The sequence below is a fragment of the Calonectris borealis genome, chromosome 2 (genome assembly GCF_964195595.1).
Source record: "Calonectris borealis chromosome 2, bCalBor7.hap1.2, whole genome shotgun sequence".
NCBI lineage: Eukaryota > Metazoa > Chordata > Aves > Procellariiformes > Procellariidae > Calonectris > Calonectris borealis.
Window position 1 is genome coordinate 9,807,519 of NC_134313.1, and position 22,690 is coordinate 9,830,208.

Sequence of the window (22,690 nt, forward strand, 5' to 3'; positions counted from 1 at the left end):
CCGGCATCCTTCATCCCCATCCTCCGCTTCTTCCTGCTCCGGCGGTGAAAGCAACCCCCCGCCGGGGGCCGGGGATGCCCTCCCCCTCCTCTCCCTCCCCTCCAGCCGCAGCGGGGGAGGGGGGCTGTGATGCTGCAGGGGGATCCCCGGGTGTCGAGCGGGGTCTTCCCTTCCGCCGGCTGCCGGGATCTCCCCGCTCGGCGCCGGCGGCCCCAGCGGCGGCTGCTGGGGGCTGGCAACCTGGGGGGGGGGGGGCGGCTGGGGGGCAGTCCCGTGGCGGAGGGCCGGCGCCGGTGCCCCATGCACCGTGGATGACTAGACACCCGGGGCTGGGGGAGCGGGGGGCGGGCGCCCGTCTATTTGCTGGCTGCATACAATGGGCCACTCCCTAACGTGAGGGCTTGGGGGGAGGCAGGAGCTGGGAGGAGGAGGAAGAGGAGGCGGGGGGGGGGAGGAAGGGGCTCGGGCATCGGGCTGGTAAATAAACTCCGCGATGATTTCCCTCCCTTGCGCCGGCCCAGGTGCCCGCCGCGCTTCTGCCTCCCCGCTGCCCGCCGGCGAGGATGACCTGACGGGGATGTGACTGCCTCCCCCCACCCCGCCTTTTTTTTTTCACCCCCTTCCCTCCATATATATATATATATACATATATATAAATATATAAAGACATCATTTGGGGGGGGAGGGGCGGGGAGCTCGGATCATGGCCTTGGGGCTCCCGGGGCTGCCGCCGCCGATCTGCAGCTCGCCTCCGGGGCCCGCCGGCGACGATGGGGCTGAAGGCGCGGCGCGGCGCGGCGGGCGGTAGCGCGGCCGGCGGGGCGGCGGCGGCGGCAGCGGGGCGGCGGGCGGCGGCGGGCGGCGTTGGCGACCCCGAGCAGGGCTCGCTGGCCCTGGGCACCGGCGCCGACCGCGACGGGACGCTGCTGCTGGAGGGCGGCGGGAAGGAGGAGGGCGGCAAGCGGAGCCCGCCGGGGCTGGGGCTGCTGGCGAAGACCCCCCTGAGCCGGCCGGTGAAGCGGAACCACGCCAAGTACCGCCGCATCCAAACTTTGATCTACGACGCCCTGGAGCGACCCCGCGGCTGGGCGCTGCTCTATCACGCCTTCGTGTGAGTACGCGGGCGCGCTGCCCCCGCGCAGCGCTGAGCGGGAGCGCGGAGCGAGAGCGCGGAGCGGGGCTCCCCCGGGGGCGCGTCCCGGGGCGGCGGGGGGCTGCCCCGGGGGCTGCCCGGGGAGATGCGCCCGGGGCTACCGTTTTGCTTTATCATTCTCGGCGTAAGGCGCTCCGGGGGGCTTGCTCCAGCACCGGGGGGGATGGCAGGGGTCCCATTACGGGGTGTGCTGCTGAGTGGGTTTATTTTTTTTTTCCTCTCGTCGGGTTTTCCAGAAGGACCAGCTTCTTGTAAGTCTGTGGCTCTCTCCTGTACGCATACCCGCGTTGCCTTGGAGCGGCGTGCCCGAGCCTGTGTGTCCTAGACCCTGGAAAAGGGAAGCTCTGAGCAGTTTTAAGGCTCTAAGTGCTTAAGGGGACACTGCCGGCTTCAGTTCAGCCTCGAGCATTGCGTGCGGTTAAACTAGCTGTTATAAACCCCGAGTGAACCGACTCTTTCAGGAGTTGAAAGTGTCAAATGAAAACCATCGGGTTTTGGTCCAATAAGCGTCACCCTGCGGTGCAATGAAACCCGAACATTGCAGCACTGTCAGCCAGAAACTTACTCTGGCCACAAGCGAACTGAGACGAAACACACTCTTTTTGTGGCCCAAAGGTGACAGGTCAAGTTAATGACCACTGTTTTGCATTCCTAACAATTCTGTTCCCTAAAGTTTTCATAAGGAATATAGATGAAATAAATCTGTTTACAGCATACAATGGAGTTGGCAAAGTCCTATCAAAATAAATGTGGTTTTTAGTGTTGTGAATATGTTTGAAAACCCAAGGGATTATCAGTGATCATGGTGTTACTGTTTTTCTTTAATGCTGTAACGTGTACAGAGCTCTGTGTGATAGAGGATTTAAGCAGTGGTTTCTGAAATGGGTTTATTTGCCAAAGACAAACAAAGTGCTCTCGCCTGCATGGTCTGTGAGCCTGGAGCTGGGTCTTGGGAAATCCTGATCATTGGTGTAGTCCTTGCACTTGCAAATAAACACCTTGAGTGTAGGGCTGTGATTTTACCTTCAGGCGAATTTCTCGTTGATGTTTGCAGGGATTTAGCCCTGGGCGAGGAGTAAAAGGCAGCGTTCACTATTGAAGTGCTGCTGTGTACCACGCATTCATTGCTGCTCCCCTCTTTTCCGTGTTTTCATAAAGTGTGTCTTGGGACAAAGGTTCAGTTTTAATTTCTTTCCAGCTTTCCAGCTTAATTTCTGTGAAAATGTGGACACTGGATGTCATGACATTTTTTCAGGTCTTTCACCCCTTTTTGCCATAGGAATACTTGTGCTAGCAGGCAGGGAGCGACAGCATTTGGGGTGTGTTATGCTGGGAAGACTCTTTGGTACGGAGCTTGCTGTTTGATCGTGCTCAGCATTGCATAACGCTGCTTCTTGTTGGGGAGAGCCATGTCTGGACAGAGGGCCACCGCATTTATCCTCCCTTGGTCAGCCCCCACACGCTGCGTAAGTGAGGCTTTAGCACGTGCCAGAGCATTGTGAGCGCTTGGCATCTCTCTGTTTGTGGACAGCTGTGGCAGCTGGGTCAAGTCCATGTCTGGGCTCACGTCTGGGTATAAGCAATAGGACAATGGATGAGTCTAGAGAGGCTCAGGCGAGCCGAGAGATTCACATTTATCTGCAATGGGATAAGAATTCCCAAGTTACAACGTTCATTTTAGATAGGTCTCTAGATGTGTGGTTAACCTTAAGATCCTTATGCAATATGGATCATAGAATGGGAAAAAATTAAATATGTTTGTAAGGTTTGATCCTTCTTAGGAGTGGACCTGACGCTTTATGTGGCCAACTTCTCTTTGGTGACTCCTCAGTCCTGCAAAACTGAGATGTGCGTCTGACCTGCTCCCACAGAAGTCAATCACAGGCTTGTTAAGATAATCAGTGCCAAATTCAACGTTAATGAAAACACACTTTTAGGAGTCTTTTATCCTTAAAAGTCCTGGTCTGTCAGCCCGGCGCAGACATCCCGTCCCCCCCCCCAGGACACCCAGGGGGGCTCAGCAGTCCCAGGCTGCGGTTGGCCACACTCAGTCTCAGGTCCTTCTGAACTCAGTAGAAGTTGTGGGCTCTTACCGTGCTGTAGGATCAAACCCTACAAAAGAAATCTGCCGAAAGTGATGGAAGAGTGTGCTGAGATCTTGCTGACAGGCTTCGGAGCTTGTTCCTGTGACTGGAGAACGATGACCTGCTCAAGAGCAGGAGCAGTGCCATGGGGAAGCAGCATCTAAGTTGATATCCAGAGTCTTCTTGCTTTCAAATGAATTGTCTTTTAACCTTTTTCCTTCTGAAAAGAAGTCTCTCTTATGGTGGAGGTGCTGCTGTGACACTGCGTAGTGCCATCCCAGCAGTCCCCCAGTGCTTCTTGTCACACTAGAACAGTTTACACTTTCCCTTGGGTAGGTGAGACATTGCCAGCCTTTCCATAAAATCTACAAATTTGATGCTGTTTTAATTTTCAAGAAAAGTCCCATTTATCTTAATGACATGTTACACTTTGTCTTAATCTTCTGAGTAACTTTGCAATAAATACCATGCAACCAAAATTAAGATTAAGAAGGTTGCTCTCATACGCAAAAAACCAGAGAATAAACAGCTGAGGGCCAAAAGGGATTGCAGCATGGGTGGATGTGATGAATTCCTTATAGATCCAAGCATTCAGAGGTGTTTAATGTAGAGATGATGCAAAGGACTCCAGTACTGTGTATATCCCAGGATTTAGGAGGTGGGAAGCTGCTGATGGAAGAGGGTTGCAACTTTCAGGACACGCCGAGGGTGTTGTGTGGGGGCAGGAAGGGGCTTTGCAAAGGTCTTCGCAAAAGCTTTGGATGCCAGAACTTTTAAAAGGGTGGTACAGATGGGATCTCATTAAATTGTGCAGTGATGCCCGTATAGCTGCAAAGGGGTCGTGATCCTCAGTGTATCTCACTGTTATAATGTGCACATAAATAAGGTTTGACGCAGTGCCTGTTGTAAATGCTCTCTTTAGTTTAGGTGAAATGATTCAATCTATTGAAATAATTCAATGAGAATGCATAAACGTGATCAGGCCCTACCAAGCCCGAGGGACAAAGATGCAGGGGAGAAAGGGAGAAATTCCTGATGGCAATTTTAGTGCTCAGCTTTCACCGGCACTGATTTACGGAAAGTGACATGAGATATTTTCCTTGCGATTCTTCCTCCTTCCTTCTTCTGCACAAATGAGTTTGTCCAAGCCTATCTTTACAGCAGAGAAAGGTGATTTGGTCCTAAAGAAGCTGACTCTGTTTCCTTCACTGTCTGAAAACATTTATTCTCTGGCAGCTCTGCTAGACAGGAGATTTACATAACACCCGTGAAGTTCCCCTCTGCTAGGATACCAGGGTTCACAGACTTCTTGGCAATATGGCAATACCTTAATGGCATAGTTGGTAAGAGAAAATTGATTTTCCCATGAAAAATTTCACCTCTGTAAAGCTAACCTTCTGCTGAACATTTTCAGTAAAAAAATAAATAAATAAACCCATTTGGTTTAAGCTTTGAGGTTTTTAATTTGGAAGTGTCCCTTGGGGGTTGCAGGAGAGGCTACAATCTATCCCTGCTCTTTTCTGAGCTAGTCTCCCTGTAGGTATAACTGCTGTTCCCGCGATGTACTGTATTTTCCTTTGTGTTGAGCAGCGCAATATATTGCAGGAAACCCCTGCGGTTGTGCCTCGTGGGGTGTGTACTTTGGCCAGGGAGACCAGCTCGAGACCTGTTCTCCTCCATGAGCTCAGTGCTTTATTTTTGCACAGAAGCATAAATGAATCGAATGGAAAATTGAAAACGAGTAAGATTTTGATTTTCCAGTTTATTTTCAATTGTAAGCACAAAATATTTAGTGGATAATGGACAGAATCCAGAAAGGTAACAAAATACCAATCAAGTCTGCAATTGCAATTTGTGGAAAATTTTCAACCTGACTTAAAGAAAAGAGAGGCTGAAGGAGAGGTAGCTAGGAGATATTCTTATTTTCATGCCATCCTCTGAGACAACTGTAGCCTTTACTTTCATGGAAAAATAAGAGTAGGAAAAGGCTTGGGATTAGATTTTCTTTTTCGGGAATGTGTGCAGTATTGGCTGTACTCTGCTGGTGTAGATCACCACGGCGTACCTGCTGATGAGAGAGGGAAACCGTGGGGAACACTTGAAAACCCTTCCCTATTTGTCATGCAATCTTCTTTCAATACCACTTAATACCTGGAATAAAAAGAGGAGGCAGAGTCATGCGATCCATCAAATCGTCAGTATTTCTGGGAAGCACCGGCGAGCACCTCTTGCATGACTGATCGTGGGTGGGTTGTTTGCGGAAAAGGGTGTTGAGGGACTCGGGGAACAGGTTGAAGGTCTGGGGACTTTCCATTATTTTCCTCTTTGCCCTTTGGGAGATGCTCCGTAAGATACGCTGATGCACCAGCCTGTGTCAGCCATCTGGGGTGAGATGGGAACAGGCTCGGGGTAAAAAGAAGATTAAATATGAATCCTTCCTTGGCCTGTTTGGCATGGACTTGTCTCTAAGTGAGTCCCCGGAGCAGCAGAGCAAGCCTGGTCCATTAGCAAGTGCCCTTTGCTTATGTGTTCGCCAATACGAGTTCTATTTTAATTATTTATGCTAACTCATCATAATGCACGGATAAATATACTGCAGTATACTTTGTAAAAAATAATGAAGTCTTAGTCATTGGAGACCTCACCGCACACCGCTGCTATTGCATCTCCGTCGAGGCTTCTGGAGTCTGCCCTGGGTTTGCGCGCGGTTTAGCGAGATGCGACTGTATCATCTCGGCTGCTGGGATCAGCCGGCATCGCCGGCTGTGGTCACCGGCTGCCGAAAGCTGGGGTTTGCTCTAGGAATGCGAAGGGGCAGCAGAGCCTGGGGAAGCCACAGGCTGTATAATATGAGCGATCCCCAACCGTGGCTTCGGAGTCGCTTCAGCAGGCGCCCAACACTTGTTTAAGCGCCCAAACTACCTCTGAAATTACAGAGCTGGCCCTTTGGTGGCAATAGGTGATCAGACCTACAGCCTCATATCTCCTTGCTGGGGCACCGGTGCCGACGTGGAGACCCGCTCCCGGAGCAGGTACCCGTGGGTCGGGTCGGTCAGCCCGCGCTCTTGGCGTTGCCATGGCTACGCTGCTAACTTGCTGAGTTTTGCTGCTGCTTCACGCCTGCTTGGTGGGCTCGTGGGAGCTGCAGGCGCACGGCTGCCTGTAGCACAGGTGTGCGCCTCAGTGTCCCCAAAACCCCCAGGGACGCAGGTCCCTGAGCGCCCTTCTGCAAGTGCAAACCCCTGCTCACGCCATGCGATGCGGCCACGTGGCCTCACCCGGATGGGTGGCGAGATCCTCCGCGGCCGGCGATGCACGAGGGAGGACGCGATGTGCAGACACCCAGCAGCCAGTTTTTTGATGCCATCAGCTCGGCCTGGGAATCAGCCCCTCAGAAAGTAGTCAGAGCTGCCGGCATAATTTCTATAAAACTGAACAGTCCCAAATGTCATCGTTTTGATGAGAAGTGATGCGGCAAAGCCCCTCCAGCAGGCAGCAAATTGTGTTTTTCTTCTCTTTTGAGAAATTTGGTAGTGAAGAGTAGCACCATCTCCATGCTGACCTGGCAGCCCTGGAGGCACCATCAGCAGTAAAGCCCAGGACATTGCAGTATCTCCAGCGCAGCAGCTCGGGGTCTGGTTGGAGGTACCACTCGGCTCATAAGAGCCATCTCAGTCTCTCCTTGTGCATCTCTTGCTCCTCGCAGCAAACATCAGATCCTCACGGGGCACAGCAGGGTTTGGGCACCTCCGGGTCAGCTGCCTGGCGGAGAGGACGCAAGGGTTTTACTCTTGTTTTAATCTAGATGGATATTAGGGAGATGTTTCAAAAATTTAACAGGGAGAGACTTTCCATGCTCATTTTGCTCATTTAGGTGCATAACGTAGAAACATTCAAAACAAACCTGGAAATGGAAAAAATAGTAACTAAAGACTATGCTTATTAACAGCTGGATTAAAAAATCCTCACCTACGTATAATGCCAGTTATATACCATTGTATGCTTGAGTGTGTAAGTGAACATGCAGGTGCCTGAGCAGTGCCTGCCTCTCCCAAACATCACATCAAAAGCTACTCACCCAGCATCTTTATGTTCATTCTTTGGGGTTCCCTGCCTTCAAATGTCACTTGATTAAATCCTCTTCTCTCGTAGCTTAGCCAATGTACAAACCTGTGCATGTATGTAGAGCACAATTCTGTACTTGGTCAGTAAAAAGTCCTTTCCAGCATTTAGATTTATGTGCAAGGTCAGGTGATGGAATGTATATTAAAGGACAAAGTCTAGCCTTGAGTAATTTGGATCTAATTTAACAGCTGTAAGAAGCTTTCCAAACAAAATCAGTCAAGTGAGTGTTAAGATCATTTATATCTTGTTTAGAAACATAACAGATCTGTGACCTTAGTTATAGCTGGGCAGCTGGGTGGTTGGATACTACCATGATCAGCCTTGCATGGTATAAATAAATAATAATGTTTATTCTTGTATTTAATAATGCTATATTCCCTTCTTGTGCGTGGAACTTAACGGAAGGAAGCCACGGAGACATTGCATCTGCTATTGCTTCTGGCAGATACTGTATTAAATGGGATAACTTAAATATTAATAGCTTTACAAGGAATATCGTCCACAAGAGCTGATAAGTATTTGCTGCCTTCTGCCTTAGGACGATAGCTGGGAAACTAAGCATTTTCTGTAGAGAGAGAGACGTGCCCAGGGATATTTAAGTTCATGGTAACCTACTTTGGAAAAAGGCACTTTGGGAGAACTTTCAGGCTGGAAATCTGTAAATTGCCTTCCCCAGCCTTAAGCGAGCGAACTACTTAAGAGCATGTTGAACTTGGAGCAAGTAAAAGGTCCCACTGACGGCAGGAGGAACCTATCCCAGGTGACACTGAGGTCATCCAAAGCAGAAGAGTGTGACTGAGATTTGGTAGAGAGCAGCACTAGGTATCATCATCTTCCTCCGCACAACCAACTTGGGCCATGCGAGATCCTCCTAAGCTACAGTTCTCCACAGGATCTGTCACAGGCCTTCATCCCTCCCATACCTTCATAGCCACCTCTGGTTACAGTCACCAAGATAAAACCTTGCCCTCCTTAGAGGTGCTGCCTTTTGCTCATTTGTGTGGGTTTTAAAAACCATGCTGAAGTGGAGTTGCGTATCTCCAACACTGCTAAATCTCAGTTTGGAGAGATGCTGAGACCCTGACATGAGAAGCAGCCAGTGTCTCTTGAGGTGGCGTGTGCTCTCACTCCCTTCTCCTACATGCTTTAATCTTGCCAAAGTCTTTCCTACTTTACTTTTTCTAGGTTGTACATGGTGGTGGAGCATTACAGGTCCATTGTATGGCAGCAGCACTGGAGGAATCCTAATCCTGTTTGGGCTGGCTGTTGTCTTTTGCTTCCTTTGACTTTACAGACTTTATTTCATTTTATGGGTACTGGCATCTTGCTTGTCCTCCCTATTTTCGGAGCTGTTGCTGAGAGCTGCCTGGATGTGTTTTGCATTCCTTTGCCAAGCTGTATTAGTTTGTGATTGTCATGTTGACTCTCCAGTGGCGTTTTCTAATTCCAGATGCTTTTCATATCCACTTTCTTCTGTCCTCACTGGTGTTTTGATCACCTTCCAGATTAGTACCTCATAATTTTGTTAACATTCAATTTAATTCTTTTTATAGATCATTAAGGAAGCACTTAATAAGACTAAGAAAATCCATTCAGCATTTCACTAAATAACAGCTTCCCCCCTTCCTGGTTAATACGCTATCATTTGTTATGGCTTTATTTATAGCTCTGAAGCCAGTTTTTAATTTCATGTAGTTTCTCCCCATCATCTGAATTAATACTAGAACTAAGATTTTATGAGACATTGCACCTATGTCAAACCAGCAAATATTTCCTCATTTCTTTTTGTTCAAACCTGATTGTTGGGCTATGCTTATCTGTTTAGTTCAGTGATATGCATTTAATCGTTATCTTCCCATGTCAGATTTTTCATGCTTTTGACATGGTAAGTGTGTACGTCGTATAACAAAATAATTCAATGTTCCTAGTGCCATCCACCAGTAGAGTAGAGCTAAAGCAATGCTGAAAGCTTAAATGCCCCGATCCATCCAAGTCCTAGTTCTTGTACATTTTATAGGAGCAATGAGGTTTGGGTTATACCTAACTTCAGGTGAAGGACAGAGATGTCAATCCTAAACCAGAAAACTCTTTACAGGGCATTCCCCAATGACTGTAAATACAGAGAATCTAAAATTTTCTGTTTTCCGTGGGGTTGGAGGAGAAGCAAGTACAGCTGTTGAGGGACTGAGAGTGGAACCCCCAAAGCGCATGGTGGGAGCTGCCCACCAGGCTCCCGGCTGCATCAGCTCTGCTTATCTTTGTTCCCCTCCTGCCTCTCCACGCCCCGCTCAGAGCGTTTATGAGGAGGGAGATTACACCCCGAGGAGGGAATGTCAAGAGCAGCTGATTGAAATTGCAGGGGAATTAATTTAGGAAGGTAATTACAAGAACTGGAATTTGCTCTTCTACCTTTGCTAACACTGCTGCCTCGTGAGACGTGCTGGAAGAACTTCAATGCACACAACTGGCCGAGGCTCCCTGGTCAGACCTCAGACACCATCTGCGTAGTGGCACCAGATGCGTAGGGCTACGGCTCAGGACCATCCTTGCACTGCAGATATGGCAGCAGCTTTTCCCATGCCTACAGCAGTCATTAACTATGTCTAGACTAATCGGCAAAGCTGTGCCAGGGCTGTTCCCGAGCGGTGGCACACGCCGGCCAATAACACAACATTGCCGGGTGACACGTGCCATGGTTTTAGTCTGAGCGCTAAGTGACTGGGCACAGATCAAGCATTGCTGCAGACCTGGGACCGCTCCCAGCAGGAGTCTGCGTGTGGCTCCCGCTTTGGAGGCAAGTGAGGTCAGTGATGCGGACGCTGGTCACGCCAGCTGGCCTCGTGGACAGAGCGCAGGACTGAGCATCTCTGGGTCACTAGAATAGGCATAATCGTTATATGTGAGATCTTAACACTTTGAGGATATCCTCCTGGGTCTATGCAAAAAGCCACTTCGCTCTGGGAAATACCCGTCACTTAGATAAAGAGCCAAGAAATCCTGCCCCCTGAAATAATACAGGTTTCACCCTATGTGTGTGTCCAATAACACATTTTATTTTCTATACCCTTCTTTTTCATGGGACTTTGTCAAGGTTTTTGCCTTTTCTGTTTCAACACTCCTTGTGCTGATCAAAATCCCATGGACGTTCAAATACTTCACCCCCACATCTTGGCATATTAACAAAAGAATAATTTTTTGTGATACTAATCCAGGAGGAAGAGCCCACTGGTCATTCATTACCAAACCTTTTATGATTTGTGTAAGACACAGAAGAAGATGTTGCCAGTTGCGTTGTTGCTGATATTTGGACATTTCTCCTGATTTTGTCTCACTCATTGTTGCAGATGTTGCTCCATTCCCTTGCCAGGTCCTGGGTGCAATGACACTGCGCAGAGGTGGGGACTGGCACCCGCGTGCTCGTGGCAGTTTCTGCTCTCGGAATATGGCATTGTCACATAGTGCGTTCTCAAATACGCTACTCTCTTCCTGGCTAAATTACTTAAAACAACTGGATTTCCCTGCTTTTCCTCAGGGCTTGAGAGGCTGTCTCTCAACATTCTCAATGGGATCCATCCATTTAGCGCCTTATCTGAGGTAGCTGTCTGGACTCCTTTTACAGCTGCTGAAGAAAAACAGGAAATAGAAATTTCTGGAGTGCAATTAATCTTGTCCTAAAGACAATTCTAAACCAGGTGAGATTAATCACCTTTTGCAGTGCCTGAAACTTTTCACTGACTACAAAGGAGACCTCAGGTGACTAACTTGAATTTAGGTATCTACAGGGAAAACACCTGAAGGATGGAAAACTTTTTGCCTGACCTGAGAGGCAGGACTCAAAGCCACATTAAGATACCTAAATTTAGATATGTTCATGTACGGTTCTGTGTGTGCAATAGGTATTTAAGTTCTCTTTATAGTCGGTGGAGATCTAGTCAATACAGTCAATAGATTTTATGGTGCAATTCATCCAACCAGATGTAGGGGTCTGCTTTACATGGAGATAAATCACAGCTTCAGCTCCATTGAGCAACTCTCCATTGTCTACAGCAGGAGCTGAAGTGACTTGATCTCTGCTAAATGTCTGCAGTAAAAACCACTTTCAGACAGATGAGTGCCTCCTCTAAAGGCTGCTTATTATCCCAGGCCATGACAGGCCTACAGTCATCCCTAACATTACGCCAAAGAAGAACATGATGGTGTAGTTGATGTCCTCAGTTTCATCATCCTACTTATGCTGCTGATTTCAGTAGCTTTAAGATCTTTCCCTAGTTGGGAGTTTTGAGTTTACCTTTCCACCTTCCCTTTGTTCTCTGGTTTGCTATAGGGTCTATCTCCCTGAGCCCTCCCAATTTGCTCTTGATTTATAATCATAGTTGCAGTTGATCTTGAGGTCATGCTCAAAGGCAGACTTAACTAACTCTTGTACTGAGCTTCAAATCCAAGGATTGTGATTGATTCTGTTTTCCCTCCATCTTCTTGTGGCCGTTCGGGATTTACCTGGGCACAGGAGTTACTGTGGTGGGAGTTTGCCAGCAGCAGTCCTGCTTCTTCCTATTCCTGAATTTGTGTCCATTTGCATTGCTCCTCCTGCCTCCACCACTCAAAATTAGCTTCTCAAATCAATGAACAGACAACACCGCTTTCTAGAAGGTGTCTTTTAGGGACCAAAAAACACCTTGTGAGTGGCTTGGACATTGTTGTTATGAAGTTTGTAAGGTCAGTTTGAATGGCCTGGGCTGAATGAGGGTGATTGTGGTGGTCATTCATAAGCTTAGACTGTTTTTTATGTGCTATAGTTTTCTCTGTAAAGCTGGAGACGTTGTAGATATGTAGGCCCCATGCAGTATTTTAGAGGGCATACTCACTTCCACACACCAGCTGAATCAGTAAACTAGCATAATTGAACCTAATACTGAAATCATCGGAGAACTGTACAAAATCTGAATGCATGAAAATGCCCTGACATAAGGAAGCATTTTTGGGTGGTGGTGTATTTCTTTAACAGCTGCTAGTTTGTGTTTTGCTTATTTTTGCAGAAATACTGAGCCAGCAACCTCTTTTAGTCATGTCAGTGCAAATGTGGAGTAAATCTATTAAAGTTAGAAGAACAATTGGATTTGGCTGCTGTACCACAAGCTTGTTCTGGACCCACTACAAAATCTTTTTATTTTTTACTGATATTCTGCTAGTGCCAGAGGCCAAGGTCAAGGTCCTGCACCTCTGGTGAGGGACTTTCCTGCCACAACAAACTTGCCCTCCCAGTAAGATAAGACAGCTTGAGGAATGGGGTAAATAGGAGAGATGGAGATCCCCTGGGAAGGTAACCAGCGAGCACCAACCTGTCCCAGAGTTGCCACTACTCACACCGTGATGTTCGCGGCTTCCTTCACGTTGGGAGCTGGCTTATATAAGCATGGAGTTTTTCTTTTCCTTCCTGCTCCCCAAAGTGGAGAGAGGATTTTTTCCTCCCTCATAAATGCAGTTGTTTATTTAATAAATACAGTGATTTAGTTAACAAATACAGTGCAGATAAGCTGGGGAAGTTGAGCAAGCAAAGAACCATCTTTCTGCCCATTTCTTGGTGTAGGTCGTGTCTGATGTTGGGGCTGTAGGAGGGAGTTGACCATTACAACCATAAAACCATTTAGTTTGGAAGGATTTAGAGGTCTCCAGTCCAATCCACAGAGCAGGGCTAACTTCAAAGTCAAATCAGGTTGCTCAGGGCTGTGTCCAGTTAAGTTTTGTGCATCTCCAAGATTTGAACTACTTTATATTGTGAGCAGTGATCGGTTTGGTTGCATTCACAGAATATATTGTTTTATGCATTTCTTATAATGGGCAGACTTCTAGGCCCAGAGTCATGGAGAGTCTTCTTCCCTCCTCACTCCATTCGATCCTGAATATGCATGGACAGAAGTGAGATATAACATCTAGACAGAGATGCTGGGCAGGTCAGAACACTGTGGAGGAAACAACCCTCATATTAACCACAAAGAAAGTTGCTTGCTGCTACGCTAACATCAATGTCGTCTATGTTTGAAGTACTGACACTGGAAAATGCTAAGGGTAATCTTTAGTGATTGAAAATAGGAAATAGAAAACCTTTCCCAATGACTTCTCATTTTTTTTACTGATGTTGTTGTAATTTGATATTTCCACCAATTTTTTATCATTCAGAAGAATCATTCAGGCTTCAATAATTTATCCCTACTCTACAACTCCTCCTGACTTTCCCATCTCTTTCTCCCTGTCCCTTTCTCATTCAGTCCCATCTTCTCTCCTTCCTTTGGTGGCATTCATCACCTCACTACTGAAGGCACCAATCACTGGATCATCCAGCTGTGCTTTTTGTGCGAGCCCTCATCCTTTCGTACTTCATGTCACTACGACAGCAGAGTTCAGTCTGACTTAAATTCAGTTGGCCTAAGTGCTGATAGCAGGTTGATGGAGCTGACGTGACAATTTGTCTCTTACCCGGACATAGCTGTATTTACATTTTGGTCTTTTTTATACTTTTTGTAACTTACTGGACTTTGGCATTGAGTTCCCCTATGTCAGCATTAAGATTGTGCCTCTAATTCCTTCAGAGTAGAGACTCAGTAGGAATTACTTTGTCCATATGGTGCAAGGTAGGTTAGGTGCAGGAATATCTCTGAATCACCTTGTGTTTCATCATCATTAGTGTTTCTTTTTTGATTGCACAGCTCCCTGATGTTGAATTCGGCATCCGGTGGTAAGGTACTCCCGCTGGACCAGCCTGTGACTTTGGGCACAGCCCGAAGTTAGAGTCCCTACGCAAACAGCATCACTGTGGAAGAAGCTCTTAGAGTTGTTGTGATTCAGACCCACACAATTCTGAGTCACTGCTCCTGATCACTCTTTGCTCTAGGGGTGATGGTGGTGTTAGGGAAAGAGTGATTTATTGATGACCTGTATAGGTAACAGATTTCTTGCGGTGACTCAGCTGTTCTCTCCAGAAAGAGGGAACACGAAGTGGAGATGGACACTCATCTCTCTTCCTAGAAAGGGTACAAACTGAGCTAATATCTGTCCCTTGAGTTTTTCCACATTCCTGGTCTCAGTGGTAGGAGGAAGGGGTTTAGGAGCACCACTTACAGGCTAATCCAAGATCTGTATTCTACTTCATACACAGCCTGAACCACACCTGCAGCCATTGCTCCCACGCGAGGTCCTGGTTTGCAGCTCCGTTTGCTGCCAGTGTTGATAACCAAGAAAAATAGAGGATGGGAGCTCCTGATGTAACAATAAACAGACAGCAACTTTCTGTAGGGAGTGAGCATATAGCCAGGACTGAATGATGGGTCTTACTGCCTGAATCACCACATACCCCAGCAAATGGGATGAGAATGCAACATCGCTCCCAGAGACCAAAGCAGGACATTATGACCTCCAAAGCAACATTCTGCTGGAGACCATAGAAAAGCTCTTCTGTTGTAGAGTAATGTCTTACAGTTTTCTGGAAACAGTAAAAGAAAATATTATTAAGATGAGTGAAGAAAAGAGATTTTGGGCAGATGGAAATGTGTCAGTGCTCATCTTTATTGGCGGCGTTTGTTTTCACTTATTCTATCATGAGTTAATTTCCAAGCAACTTGAAGTAGATAATGTGTTTATAAGCATTAATCTGAGTGCTCCATCAATGTTTGTTCAGGCTATGAAGACTGGGAGTTTCTGTTATAGTAGAGGGCTTTTTAGTTGCATAAATGATGATATAGCAACAGTTAGAAGATGATGCAAGATAAATTCGGGCTATAGATAAGGTCTAATGGGGAGCTGAAATCTGCTGGAAGAACTTGCGCAAGAAATTATCAATTTTCCACTTGTCATTTTTAAACCAAACTTGGAGAATTTTCCAAAAGATAGCCGTAGGCTGCAGCTTAGCTGCAAAATACAGGCTTAAATCAATAATTCTGTGTATTCTTGACTGGTGATTAAGCAGGACTTTGAGTTATAACTAGGAATATGTTGGGTTTCGTTTTGTTTTGTTTTAATTTAGCAACAGATAAGCAAACGAGTGATGAAGTAACTCAGGAAACAGAGATCCACTTGTTTCTTAACTGGATTGTTAACATCATAATGTAACATAGCATAAGTAGTAGCAGTAATAGTAATTGGGCTGGGACTCTTAGGACTAAATGTAGGTGTCTTCCTTGTAAGTGTCTAAACGTGGTTGAGTCATTTCAATCTCATCAGTTGCCAGTATAGACCATTGCTATAGGAGTATTGGTGATTGTTCAACTCATCCTGAAGTAAATGATGACACTGATAAATCACATCCTGATCACCAGAGGTGATACCGAATAAATAGATCTCCCTTGACTATAACGGGAGCTTCAATACATGGCTTAGATGTAGGCACCTACATTATAAACACTAACTTTAAGTGAGATGAATCACATCCTAATCACATTGTTGAAGGCCTTGTGGGGATAACAACTTTACAAAGTACTCAAAGACGATCAGAGGGCTGGAACACCTCTCCTATGAAGACAGGCTGAGAGAGTTGGGGTTGTTCAGCCATGAGAAGAGAAGGCTCCGGGGAGACCTTATAGCAGCCTTCCAATACCTGAAGGGCACCTACAAGAAAGCTGGAGAGGGACTTTTTACAAGGGCATGTAGTGATAAGACAAGGGGTAATGGCTTTAAACTGAAAGAGGGTAGATTAGATTTGATATATGGAAGAAATTCTTCACTATGAGGGTGGTGAGGCACTGGAACAGGTTGCCTAGAGAAGTTGTGGATGCTCCATCCCTGGAAGTGTTCAAGGCCAGGTTGGATGGGGCTTTGAGCAACTGGTCTAGTGGAAGGTGTCCCTGCCCATGGCAGGGGGGTTGGAACTAGATGATCTTTAAGGTCCCTTCCAACCCAAACCATTCTATGATTCTATGGTTCTATGATGCTCTGGACAGAGTCATCCTTTTTAGCCTTAAGATGACTGCCCCAAACATTAAAATCTCATACAGTCTGGAACACCTTTCTCAGAGCAGGTAAATAAATGAACGCCAAATTTCTGCAGCATTGGATTCTGAATCAGTCTTGTACGTAAATCTTGTTATTGTGCCTCTTAGGTTCACTTCATGTCCCTATGGGATTCTGCTGACATCCCCCAGGCTCCATGTGCATGCAGAAATCAAAGCTCGTGTAGCATAGCTTTGCAGGACTGGGGTCAGAAATTGTTGCTGGGCAATGTAGTCCCTACATGGATATCCAAATAATAATTGCCAAAATGTGGGGATTTTTTGTCTGGAAAGGGCCCCAAGTCAATGTTATCCTCTCCAGAGCACAAATATCTAGCTGTATCTCTGAGTTATTTTAAAAAGTATTTACAATATTGTCATTCCTTCAGAGTTGTCAGCTCTGTTGAAGAGTGGGATGTAATTTTTGGGTGTCCATACAGTCTTTTTGCCACTGATCCTGCAAGGAGAACAGATGGACCTGTCTGGTTTCTGCCTTGTCCAGAGGGAAAAAAGAATCGTTATCAGCCCACTTGGTTAAAAAAAAAAAAGGGGGGGGGGAAATAAGCAATAAAGTCAATATTTTTTTCGAGTGAGGTAAGAGCAGCAGTGATGCAGGGAAGGAGCCAGCAGCTGTGAATGCAGTTCCAGTGATGATGATAAACCAACAGCCGAGCTGGAGAAGGAGGCAAGGGAGATGTTGGAAATACAGCTGCAAAAGGGAGAAGGAAGAGGAGTAACTGTGCTGTGAGATGTAAAACAGAAAGAGGAGGGTGAACATGTTAGTAGCTACTTAATGAAGGTGCTGCTTTTATAGAGAAAACAACTTAATTGCCCTGCTGGTGCTTTGGTGCCTGTTTCAGGCTAGTTGCCTGTTTCCCTCTAATTGCAAAGTGTCTCCAGTGTAAAACCTGTTACTGCTGTTGGCCTACATGGGAGACCTCGTGTGCTCTGGGTGGACTGAGGACAAGCCCAAGACCTGGTCAGCAGGAAGGGGTCTTGGCCAGGTAGTGGTGGAAAATAGCTATTTGTTGCTTGAGCTATTCCTGCTCTGCGGAAAGCCAGGGGACCGTGATTTCTGAGGTGTATCCATCTTCTTCATACATGTCATGGTTGTCATCTTCACTTGGCAGCGCAGAGCTATGAGTTACACGCCAGCACCTGAACAGCAGGAGGGAAGAGTTAAACTTCATTTGTTATTTTAGTGCAGAGCACAGCCCTCGGAGCTGAAATCCAAGGACAGTGTGCTTTGTGGCAATTTGGGGCTGATCCTGGGGCAGAGTACCTCCCTCTCTCCCCTACACACTCACGGTGTAGCTGCAAATCCTGAAGAAGGTCTAAAGAATAAAGAGGGAGACTAAAGGAGCAACACAGTCAAGGCATGTTAAACGTAACTTCATGGGGAAAAAAGAGGAATAGCTTTGTCTACTCTTGAGCTATAAAAAGGGATGCCAGTGAGACACAAGGCAGGTTACACTTCTGCTTAAACACTCTTAGGAGCAGTCTCCCTCTTACCTCACATAACAGCCACGCAGGAATATCTATAAGGGGAAAGCAAGCTTCATCCAGAAGTGTGCCAGTGACGCCGTGGCAGTCAGTCCTCACCGTGCAGCGGTGTGATGGTTTAGAAAAGGTTAACAAGCAACGGTTTCTCCTCCTTTCTCCCTGATGCTAGAGCCCCGCGCTCCGGTGGCGTAGCCCTGGAGAGAGGGCATCTGCCACCGTTCCAGCGTGGGAAAGCAGCCTCATGCCGAATCAGGCTTGAAAACGTGTCTGCTTTAAACACTGCTGGTCGAAATTACTACCTTTGAGGGGATTTTCTTTACCAATCGGATTGTGCTTCTTCAGGCTGGTACCATGTGGTCAGGTTTTCCAGCTTTTCTTTGTGACAATGAAGCAAAAATTCTGCTTTTTTCTCTTTTTTTTTTTTTTTAAAATAGAAGCTGTGTCTACCATGACTTATCCTGACTCCACAATCTGGGGGATTAAGAGAAACAACGATAAACCTAAGAGCTTGCAGCACTGTGAAAGGCACGTAAATGGGTGCTGATTTTAGCTGTTCTCTCTGTTCTCATGACCTGACAGCACCTCTCTTCAAAAAGTTTCTTTACTTCTGTGACTCATGTAGTTTCTTACCCTGTAACATGGTATCAAGGTGCAAGACCTTTTGTAATTCTCCCTTTATGGTTTTATATCATCTAAGGATGTTCCCTGCAGATTGGTGGTTTGTTTGGGTTTTTTTAAGATTGGGCAGAGGAAAGTCACTGGCCTTGTTCTGAGTCAGCAAATCTAGCATAAAATCAGGCTTTTAGTTGGAGATTAATCTTCATGTCATGGCACCCTTTTTAAGCGCCCGAATCATTTTTAGTGGAGATAAGAAAATTATTAGCAGTGTGCAGTCATGTGATAAGCTGAAATGAACGGGAGGTGAATGTGATGGCAAAGGTTGTGTCCCACATACCTATGAATGTGTGTTTGAAATGGCATAGGAGCACAGTCACCACCGCTCGTATTCCTATTTGTATGCAGTAAGCGCCTTTTTACTAACCCAGAAATTATTTATAATTATTTATAATTATTTATACACTATAGAAGTAACTTCAGAGACAAGCAGAGATGAAAGCTCTTTGGGCTATGCATCCTTGTACCTCCCAGAGTACCCCAGGCTCCTTCCAGCGCTTTCAGGTCCCATCACATTGCATCCATAAAACCTCCAGCCTTCTCCGGAGAAGCTGGTGAGATGCAGACACACCTGACCTCCTCAGCGAGATGCAGTCCGCCCTGCCCGGCTGTGTCTCCTGTGCTGTGCACCGCCCATACATGGCACAGAGGATCCTTGCCCCAAGTTTGTACATAACAAGACATGGAAGATGACTAGGATTACCAGCTGGGGTAGGTATAATTTAACAGTTCTGATTACTGTAATAATCAATAGTCTCAATGCTCCAGTACTATTAGTGTTTTGCATGCTTGGCACAGAGACAAGCCTCTTGCAAGGGAAGACTGGAAGGAGCATAACGCTGTATTTGCTGATTCTCACGGCTGCTCCTTCCTTGCGCAGGGGACAGACAGTGAAAAGGAGAGTGTGAAAAAAATGGACCAGTAAGTAGAAGTTGGTATCACCAGTGGAAAAGCGAGTGGTGTCACTCCAGGGGTAGCAGTGGTTCAACATTAGTAAATGTCCTCCGAGAACTGGGGTTTCAGCCCTTCATGGAATCGTCATAGAATCATTAAGGTTGGAAAAGTCCTCTAAGATCATCGAGTCCAACTATCAACTCAAGACCACCATGCCCACTAAACCATGTCCCCTCACGTCTTTTAAATCCTTCCAGGGATGGTGACTCAACCACTTCCCTGGGCAGCCTGTTCCAAGGCCTGACCACTCTTTCAGTAGAGAAATTTTTCCTAGTGGTGTGTTCATGGTGTGTTCTGGGAAGACATTGGGAATTACAAGTCAGGGACCACTGGAGAGACTGTTCCCTCTAACTGTCCTTGAAGCGATACACAAAAGCCATCCCTAAACTGACATCTTTGCTAGCAGCGTCTTTGGTTATGCCACAGATTAAATGACTTCCTTAGAGTACCTCTGCTTTGTCATGGTTCCTGAGAAGGTGGACTCCAAGCCTAGATGGGGCTCATTGGTAGCAAAAGGTGCGGACACACAAGCTTGTTGCTTATGCTATATTCACTCCCAGGGAGAGAACGCAAACCAACTAAAGGCTGTCATGTTTCACGGCTGCTAGTTCAGCTTCTTCTATACCAATTCAACTCACCTTCATCAAGGGATGAAGGAGCAACTGATTTCTGGACTTGGGGGCTATTCCGCTCATAGTGCTGGAGAGAGGCGGGTAAAAAAGTGATGGCATTCATCCAAGAATATATATTATTTTATGGCTGGTGTCCCATCCATGGTCATGCCACTGGCTGTACTCCTGCGCAGCTGGCTGCTCGTACACAGCATGGGATGGATGGAGCATTTGCATCTAAGACACCTGTTTGCCAGGGCCAGTTGGGTCTGTGTTTCTGACCGGTCTGGAGATCCCATCCGTCTTCATTCTGAAACCATGCTTTTCAGCCACATCTCGCTCAGATTCGTATACAAGCTCCAGGTGGGCTAGGAAGATTTATTTAATCCACTTACCTGAACTCTGCTGTTCCGTCGTGTTTCCCTGGGCCTACTGACACTGGGGGGGCTGAAGAATTTAGGAAACACAGCCTGTGGGCATCCTCTGCCCCTGCCTGTGGCCTCTCTCCTCTCTGCCCTTCCTGGATTGCAGTGGCCCATCTTTGATGGAAATGCAGAGGATTTAGGGAAGCTATTGAGAAGAGAGAATTGTGTAACACTGAGATTTTCTTCCTCTTCTGGGCCACCATGAGCTGGTGAGCAATAGCATTTCATGGCAGCTGCTGCTGCACGGTGGGAGATGTATGGGCTGAATCCTATGCACAAATCTCAAGGTGGGTTGTGATCTTTCTGATGGCAAATGCTCAGCTCATGTATGTTGTTTATGTTGTTGATTTATGCAGATAGGCTGTGGTTGGCTTTGTTTCTGGCAACTCTGGAAAGCAAAGCCTGTTTTCGTATGTCTGGATCCCATATGTGGTGCTGCTGTATGCAGGCAATGTGGGCAGTATTTACATAGGTGCCTGTCTAGCTCTCGCAGGCAGCAATTTGCATCTTCTCAACAAGCGGGTCTTGTTGCGAGGTGTCTGTTTTAACTGGGGGGGAAGCTCCAGTGAGGAGAGATGGGCCAGAAGGGCTGGCAAGGGAAGGCAGTGGATTGATTTTGTAATTTCAATGGCCAAAACTTGTAACGGTGGGATGACGCTGATACTTGGGCTATGGAGGGTCAGTGGCTGAACTTTGCTAATTTTTCAGTAGTTAGGGGAGGGGGAGCAAGCAAGGAAAATGGAAGGCCAGTTCATCAGAAGTAGGACTTGAATTAAAATGCTTGTATTGCAGCAGCAGCAAGAACCTAGTTACAGTCTGTCATCTCACTGGGCTAAAAGCTGTTCAGACTCAGAATAACAAACTGGTCTTTGCCCCAAAGACCTTACAATTTCAGTGTAATAGAGGAATTAACAGGTGGATCCAGAGGAAGAGGGGTGAAACAAGAACCATTGGCAGTACTCCCAGTTTGCCCTCAGTATAAACTGTTAATAATGTTGTATATGCCACAGGAATGGATAATTTGAAGAAAGGCTATTAGAAAAGTCAGTGAGGTAGCTTCATGCATCTTTGCATCTTCCAGCTTATGCCAGTGCAACTAAAGCATTTGGGGTGTGTGCAATGAAGATCTGAGACGTGATCGACAAGGGTTGGCACAGATCTGGGAGAAATGGTTGTTCCCAGCAAGAGGCAAGAGAAAGCACAGGAGGAGTCATGACTCAGGGGTATATTTCTCAGTCAAGATGGTCTCCTAGCCTTTGGGCTCTGCTCCAGCATCAGCCGTGAAGCCCAGCCCTTAATGGTAAAGCTTTCCTAAGACAGCGTGCTGTGCTTTGCAAAACATAGTGGAGTGCTCCCAGTGGGGCACCTCCACTCAGTGCCTGCTCCTCAGTCTTAGCTGTGAAATACGGGGAGATCCTGGATGAACCTTCCAGGGCTCTGAAGATCTTGCTTCAGTAGCGTATAAATTAGCACTTTCTGCTGTAAGATGTTTGTTGTGTCTCCGGAAAAAAATTATGAGCCCCAGTACCTCTCTCGATTCAGCTGCAGATGGTTTTTCCAGAAGGATCCTTGTCTCGTCTGTTGACGCATTGGAGGTTATCATTGACAACATGAATGGAAAGAAAAATGAGTTAGCAGCTCTTTATAGCACGTTGAAGGGCTCTCAGAAGAAACAATGGCATTTCCATGTATCATAAGCTGAGCTGGAAATTGGCTGGATCTTCTGGTGAGGATGAAGTGAACTAAGAAATGAACTTGCTGCAGAGGCATGTAGTGCATAAATGTCAAAAACATGTTTCTGGCAAAGCCGTAAGACATTCTGCCTATCGGCATCTTTCAGTGTTGCGTCCTTCGGCTTTGTAGTCTGACTGCCACAGGAAGGAGCAGAGGTTGGAAATCACAAATATCAGTGTGCAACTAATTTTAGAAATGCTGATATGGCACACCACTGCTCACTGGTTTATTTAAATCTCTGGCTAGAAAATTGCTGGTTGTGGAGGAATGAATAAAGAGAGCTTATTCTGGAGACAACAGTTGAAAAACATTAAAAGTGAGCTGGATAAAATGTCTTTTGGACTTCCATCATTTCTTGTAGTTAGCTATTAAAAAAACCAAACAACTCCCTCCAAAAAAACCCAAAAGACTTCCAAGGTACAGAAAGCTTTTATGCCACACTTCTGAC

The 22,690-nt window shown here is 46.6% G+C and overlaps 1 protein-coding gene across 1 annotated transcript in view; it reads left to right on the forward strand.

The window, feature by feature from the left end:
• The first annotated feature begins 770 nt into the window (after positions 1–770).
• KCNQ3 (potassium voltage-gated channel subfamily Q member 3) overlaps positions 771–22,690 on the forward strand; it is a 204,827-nt gene continuing 182,907 nt past the window's right edge. Inside the window, exon 1 of the mRNA XM_075144557.1 lies at positions 771–1,111. Coding sequence (XP_075000658.1) covers positions 771–1,111 — 341 coding nt within the window. The remainder of the gene's footprint in view (positions 1,112–22,690) is intronic.